The following is a 7475-nucleotide window of genomic DNA, read 5'->3' on the forward strand; positions in this document are numbered from 1 at the left end:
GTGCTACCTGTGGCGCTTGTCCATCCATCACTGTACCCGTCCACCGTAGGCAGCGCAGCAGACTGTTAGTATTAGTCGGTGGTAGCGCCAGATCGTTAGGGAGCATCACTAGTTAGGACAGCCAGCAGTAGTGTAGGCAGAAGCAGCCAGTCGCAGCAGTCAGCAGCAGTATCCGCAGCGCAGGCAGCAGCAACACAGCAGCGAGAGAGCGCAGAGAATAGAGGACGAGAGGAGAGGAGAGAGAGGAGAGAGAGAGAGAGAGAGGAGAAGAGGACGACGAGGGAGGAGAGAGAACGAGAGAGGAGACGGACCGAGAGACGAGACTGAGACGAGGACTGCCGCGGAGGCGGAGCAATAACATCTCGCGCATCTCGTTTGCATACTGAATAAAAATCCTTCGTTGCTTCTGAAGGTGCGCGCCCGCTGAGGCGTGTCGGCCAGCTAGATTGTGGGGAGGGGGAGGGGGGAGAGAGGACGAGGAGAGCGCGTGCAGAGGATGGGGAGGGAGTGAGAGAGAGAGAGGCGGATAGAGAGAGACGAGCAGAGAGCGCAGACGAGCGAGCATGGAGAGGGAGGGAGAGACGGGGCGACCGAGGGGGGGACGGAGATGATAGGATAGATAGATAGATATAGATTAGATCAGTAGACTAGAATAGATAGATAGTAGATAGATAGACTAGAATGTTAGAGATAGAGAAAGAAGAGTAGAGTAGAGTAGAGATGAGCATAGAGATACGAGATAGAGATAGAGCCATAAGCGATAGACGATAGATCAGAGAGACAGGAGGAGAAAAAGGAGAGAGAACGGCTGCGACCCGGCGGAAGGGGAGAGCCAGAGGAAGAGGATAGACGGAGAGAGAGAGAGACGAGAGAGAGAGAGAGACAGAGAGATGAGACGGAGAGAGAGAGAGAGGACGAGGAGAGAGCGACGAGAGAAGAGAGAGAGAGAGAGGAGAGAGAGAGAGAGAGAGGGACGAGAGGAGAGACGAGAGTAGAGAGGCGAAAGAGCGAGAGAGAGAGCGCGCGCGCGCGAGAGAGAGAGACAGATAGGGAGAAAGGGTGTGTGTGAGGAGAAAGAAATAGAGAAAGGGGCGAGAGGGGATGGGGAGAGAGAGGTGAGGTGCGCGTAAGGGATTTTGGTGTGAAGATATGGGCAGGGGCTGGGTGTGTGAAGTTAGGGGAGGTGGGTGGTAGGAGGTAAGAGGCAGGGGGTAGTGAGATATAAATATAAGAGGAGGGGGTGGTGGGAGGAAAGAGGAGGCGGGGTTGTAGGAAGAAAGGCCTGTCATTATGTTATTGCAGAACCGTGTTCGACACAGCCCAGCAATCAGTGCGATTCTTGCGAATTGCGTGAAAGAAATTCAAATTTTCCAGAAAGCTGCTTAATAACATTTTTTCCCGATGCGGGCGGCAATTGATACTAATTAGTGCTACTTGTATGCAATCGTCTGCAATCGTCTGCTGCCAAGGAAGTCATGCTATGTTCAGCATGAGGGAAACTAGATCGAGATTGGGGGAGGGTGGCAAGGGATGGTAGAGTGGGTAACAGGGGATGGTAGAGTGGGTGACAGGGGGTGACAGGGGATGGTAGAGTGGGTGACAGGGGATGGTAGAGTGGGTGGCAGGGGATGGTAGAGTGGGTGACAGGGGATTGTAGAGTGGGTGACAGGGGATGGTAGAGTGGGTGACAGGGGATGGTAGAGTGGGTGACAGGATGGTAGAAGTGGTGAACAGGGGATGGTAGTAGTGGGTGACGGGGATGGTAGAAGTGGGTGACAGCGGATTGGTAGAGTGGTGACAGGGGATGTTAGAGTGGGTGACAGCGGATGTATGAGTGAGTGACGGGATGTAGAGTGGGGTGACAGGGGATGGTAGATGGGTGACAGCAGGGATGTAGAGTGGAGTGACAGGGGATGTAGAGTGGGTGACAGGGGATGGTAGAAGTGGGTGGGCAGGGGATGGTAAGAGTGAGTGAACAGGGATGAGTAGAAGTGGGCTGAACAGCGGATTGTAGAGTGGGTGACAGGGGATGGTAGAGTGGGTGGACAGGGGATTGTAGAGTGAGTGACAGGGATGGTAGAGTGGGTGCAGGGGATGGTAGAGTGGGTGACAGGGGATTGTAAGAGTGGGTGACAGGGGAATGGTAGAGTGGGTGACAGGGGATGGTAGAAGTGGGTGCAGGGGATGGTAGAAGTGGGTGACAGGGGATTGTAGAGTGAGTGACAGGGGATGGTAGATGTGGGTGCAGGGGCATGGTAGAGTGGGTGACAAGGGGAATTGTAGAGTGGTGACAGGGGATGGGTAAGAGTAGGTGACAGCGGATGTAGATGGTGTGACGGAGTGGTAGAGTGGGTGACAGGGGATGGTAGAGTGGGTGACAGGGATGGTAAGAGTGGGTGACAGGGTATGGTAGAAGTGGGTAAGGGATTGGTAGAGTGGGTCAGGGGATGTAGAGATGGGTGACAGGGGAATGGTAAGAGTGGGTGGCGGAGGAGATGGTAAAGTGGGTGACAATGGTAATGGTAGAGTGGGTGACAGGGGAATGGTAGAGTGAGTGACAGGGGTGGTAGAGTGGGTGCAGGGGATGGTAGAGTGGGTGACAGGGAATGGTAGAGTGGGTGACAGGGGATGGTAGAGTGGGTGACAGGGGATGGTAGAGTGGGTTGAGCAGGGGATGGCAGAGTTGGGTGACAGGGGATGAATAGAAGTGGGTGGAGGGGATGGTAGAGTGGGTAGCAGGGATTGTAGAGGTGGGTGACTAGGAGATGGTAGATTGGAGGGGTGAAGCAGAGGATGGTAGAGATGGGTGAACAGCGGATGTAGAGTGGGTGACAGGGTGATGGCGTAGAGTGGTGTGACAGGGATGGTAGAGTGGTGAAGCAGGGGATGGTAGAGTGGGTGACACGGGCATGGTAGAAATGGGTGACAGGTATGGTAGAGTGGAGTGGGCAGGGGATGGTAGAGTGTGAGCAGGGTATGGTAGAGTGGGTGACAGGGATGGTAGAGTGGTGACAGGGGATAATAAGAGTGAGTGACAGAGGATGGTAGAGTGAGGTGACAGGGGATGGTAGAGTGGAGTGAAGGGATGGTAAGAGTGGGTGAGCAGGGGATGGTAAGTGGTGACAGGGGATGGTAGAGTGGGTGACAGGGGATTGGTAGAAGTGGGTGACAGGGGATGGAGAGGTGGGTGACAGGGGAATGGTAGAGTGGGGTTGGCAGGGGGATTGGTAGAAGTGAGTGACAGGGATGTAAGAGTGGTGACAGGGATGGTAGAGTGGTACAGGGGAATGGTTAGAGTGGGTGAAGGGGATGGGTAAGTGGGTGACAGGGGATTGGTAGAGTGTGTGACAGGGGATGGTAGAGTGGTGGACAGGGAATGGTAGACGTGGGTGACAGGGATGGTAAGAGTGGGTGGCAGGGATGGTAGAGTGAGTGACAGGGGAATGGTAGAGTGGGTGACAGGGGATGGTAGAGTGGGTGGCAGGGGATGGTAGAGTGGGTGACAGGGGATGGTAGAGTGGGTGACAGGGTATGGTAGAGTGAGTGGCAAGGATGATATTCCTAATTGTATATGTAGGGGTACTTGTATTGTATAGGTAGCGTGTAGGGTGAGGGTTAGGATAGGGAGTTTAGGGTGGTACTGGTAGGCTAAGGGGAAGAGATGGCAGAGGGTAGTGTGGTAGGGAGTGTAGCATGGTAGAGTGAAAGCTGGTAGGGTGGTAGGCGAAGGGTAGGAGATGATAGGGAGTATAGGTAGTATAGGCTGCTGGTCGGCTGCCTCCGTCCGTCCCTCCGTCCGTCCGTCCCTCCGTCCGTCCGTCCGTACCCCCGTCCGTCCGTCCCTCCGTCCGTCCGTCCGTTCGTCCGTCCGTCCGTCACTCTGCATCGCTTTGTTCGTCTCCCCGTACTGCATGCTTCTCTCCGCTCTCTCTGTCTCTCTCCGTTATCACATATCAGCGTGGAGCCGCGCTGCCTGTCGCTAAATCACCGAGGCTTAGCGTTTGATTACAGAGTAGTAAAGTCAGAGATCTGTCGGCTAATAGCATCGCGGCTACTACACTCTATTAGTGGCCGCGTGCGTGTACGGCTGCTGACACAGACGATCCCTCTCGACCAATCAGCAGCCGTGTTCGGGCGGCGTCTGCATGCGGCGGCGTCGGCGGCGGCGGTGATGGTGATGATGGTGATGATGATCGTTTATGACGGGGCAGTAAACAACACGGCGACGATGACGATGACGACGACGATGCTGTTGCTGCGTGCGTGCGTTTTGTTGCCCCCCTCTCTCTTTCTTTCTAGCGGTGGCGGCGGTGGCGGCGGTGGCGGCGGTGGCGGCGGTGGCGGCGGTGGCGGCGGAGGCTGAGGCAGAGTCGCACCGGGAGCGTCCACGCGCGCGCATCAAATGGAATAACTGAAGACGGCGATGAGCGCTCGCATCTCGCCCCGGTCGCCACGGCGACGACCCGTTGCGGTCGCAGCATCTTCCGCATAGGAAGCCACGACCTTCCGGGTTTTGCCGTCGCGGCTGCTGCTGCTGCGTGCAGGGATGTGTAGGGAAGCTGGTTGATAGGCAGGCAGGCGGAGGGACGCCTTCCCATGGCTAGATGCAGCCACCCACATCTCCTGTTATCCCCTGCCTCCTCCCTCCGCGCTTCTCCTATCTGCACCCGTCCCAGCATCCTCCCCCCTGTATGTTCACTCCTTCCACTCCTCCGTGGTCTTTTCTCTCTCTCACCCCCGCACGTCTTCACCGTCCCAGCATCCCCTCGGTACGCTCATTTCTCCACTCTCTGGGTCCTTTTTCACCGAGCATGTAGTGTTCTCTCTCTCTGCATTCATCCTGCACGTACATTCCTTGAAGCATATATATACACTCCCACGTATCCTCCCCTTCCCCCTCCGTGTCCCCCATACGACCACCTTTCCCCCCACTCCGTGTCTCTCCCCACACACCCACCCCTTCTCCTCCCCCATTACGTCCATCCCCTCTCCCCTGTAGCTGAGGCCAGAGCGTGCGTGCGTGCGCTGTGTGTGTGTGCATATATATATGTGCGTGCGTGCGTGTGTGCGTGCGTGCGTGCGCTGTGTGTGAGGGGTGAGGCCAGGGGGTGTCATCGCTGGGAGCCCGGCTCTGACAGATGTCAATATCCGTCACCGCGGCGATCAATGCCGCGTCGCGCGCGCGGAGGATGAGGAGGAGGAGGGGGAGGGGGGAAGCCAGCGGTCTGCTTATCTGTCTCACGATGCTGCGAGCGAGACGCGGCGTTCTGCTGCCGCGCCGCCGTCGCCGCCACCGCTGCCGCGCCCCAGAGCGTGGCGTGGGGTTGGAAGTGGGGGGATGGGAAGATAGGAGAAGGTTTTCCTCTGGTACCTGTGCGTGTGTGTTCCCCACTGCTGCACCCTCACCCTGCGGGTAGAGAGTGGGGGGGGGGTTGTCTCTCACACCGCCGCGTGTTTGTTCGTGTTGTTCGTTGTTCATTGTTCGCTTACACAGCCGCCGTGTGTTTGTTCATTGCAGGCAAGCCGCCAGACATCAGTCCTCACGAGGGGCCTGGGTTCTACGTTGTCGCACCCTACCCGCACCCAAATGGCCTTGGAATGGGAATGGTAAGTACTCACGATCTTCTATATGCCAGTCTGTGGACCACTTTGGGGTGCGTGGATGTGCTTTAGGGGGTCCTATTCTTAACCTGTGGTCCATGGACCCCTTTAGGGTGCGTGGCTTCGCTTCAGGTGGTCCTGTTCTTAACCTGTGGTCTGTGGACCACTTTGGGGTGCGTGGATGGGCTTCAGGGGGTCCGTACCTTAAGTCATTCTTAGTCCGAAATCACCTTACATGTGCATTTTTTCTGTTGGAGGGGTCCGTAGCTTTCACCAGATTCTCATAGAGGTCCATGACTCAAAAAAGGTTAGGAACCACTGTTGTACGCAGTTGCATCTCTGCCTCCCGACGGACGGGCGTTTCCCTCTTGCCGCGCGCGTCTTCCCCCACTGTGGCAGCAGTGAGCGGGAAGGAAGAAAGGAGGCGACGGGAGGCGTCCGCCCTCTGTGGTCGAAAATCCCGAGGCGGAGCAGCAGAAGCTTTGCGGAGCAGCCGTGCTCCGTGTCGCCGCGACGACGGCTACGTCGTTGTCGTCGTCGCAGCATCCGCGGCGAAGTCCGTCCAGCGGGGGACCGCCGCCTCCGCGCATTGTCTATGCGAGACGCGCGCGTGCTGCCCTCGCTCCGTCGCCGCGATGACGACGATGCAATTCGAGACGCGGATGCTGCACGCTCGCTGGGGATGGGGATGCTCGCATCTGGAAGGGCTTCAACTTCACGTTCAGTGTGAGAGAGGGAGGGGATGGGGAGGAGGAGGAGGAGATAGGTGAGGGTTGAAATAGCGGGTAATTTGTTAAGTGTGGTGGGCGTGAAACGTGGAGGGTGGGAGGGAGGGACGTCGGGATGGGGGGAAACGTCTACGCGAGGGTGATGGTAGGGGGAGATTAATTGATCGTCTAATGCTGTAGAGAGACAACCGCCATCGCTGATAGAATGAATGATACTTTGTAAGAGAAACTTGACCGTGGCCCGTGCCCCGACCCCGCACGGATTGTGTGTGTTTGTGTGCGTGCGTGCGTGCGTGCGTGCGTGTATCGCTCGCGTGTCTAGTGTCAGACGTCTGTCTCCTCAGCAAGTAATGTGAGAAATGTATTCCTACGTGCTGCGGCCGCCGCTCGACGTTCACGGGGGCATTTGATACAGATTAGTAGATTAAATAGAAAACCTCCCTCTGTCTTCTCCCTCTCTCTCACAGATGAATGACACGGCTGTATATGCTACATTTGTCGTCTACCTCATCCGTCTCCTCCCTGCACCGTCTTCTACCTCCCCGTCTTCTCCCTTTCCCGTCTCCTCTCTTTGCCTCCTCCCTGTCTGTGCATCCTCGCTCCCTCTGTCTTCTCTCTCTTTCTCTCTCACAGATGAATGACACGGCTGTATATATGCTACATTTGCCATATTGATCCGCCGGATCTCTCTCCGCTGCGGCAGGAGAAATGAGAAATCTGGTCATGTAGACGAGAGAGAGAGAGAGAGAGAGAGAGAGAGAGAGGAGAGAGAGAGTGAGATGTGACGTAGAGAGAGAGAGAGAGGAGAGAGAGAGAGAGGAGAGAGAGAGAGAGAGAGAGAGAGAGGAAGAGAGAGAGAGGAGATGGAGGAGTGAGAGAGAAGAGAGAAGAGAGAGAGAGAGTGAGAGAGAGAGAGAGAGAGAGAGAGAAGAGAGAGAGAGAGAGAGAGAGAGAGAGGGAGAGAGAGAGAGAGAGTGAGAGTGAGAGTGAGAGTGAAGAAGGAAGAGAGAGGAGAGAGAGAGAGAGAGAGAGAAGAGAGAGAGAGAGAGAGAGCAGAGAGAGTGAGAGTGAGAGTGAGAAGTGAGAGAGAGAGAGAGAGAGAGAGAGAGAGAGCGAGAGAGAGAAGAAGAGAGAGATAGAGAGATA

General features: G+C 56.3%; 1 protein-coding gene across 1 annotated transcript in view; it reads left to right on the forward strand.

The window, feature by feature from the left end:
- Positions 1-5607, forward strand: part of LOC106815618 (protein pangolin, isoforms A/H/I/S-like) — a gene marked incomplete at its 3' end in the record, with an annotated part of 27847 nt that extends 22240 nt beyond the window's left edge. Inside the window, 1 exon segment of the mRNA XM_014820103.1 lies at positions 5519-5607. Coding sequence (XP_014675589.1) covers positions 5519-5607 — 89 coding nt within the window.
- Between the last annotated feature and the right edge of the window lie 1868 nt (positions 5608-7475).

The sequence above is a fragment of the Priapulus caudatus genome, unplaced genomic scaffold, assembly GCF_000485595.1.
Source record: "Priapulus caudatus unplaced genomic scaffold, Priapulus_caudatus-5.0.1 Scaffold1159, whole genome shotgun sequence".
NCBI classification, from domain to species: domain Eukaryota; kingdom Metazoa; phylum Priapulida; class Priapulimorpha; order Priapulimorphida; family Priapulidae; genus Priapulus; species Priapulus caudatus.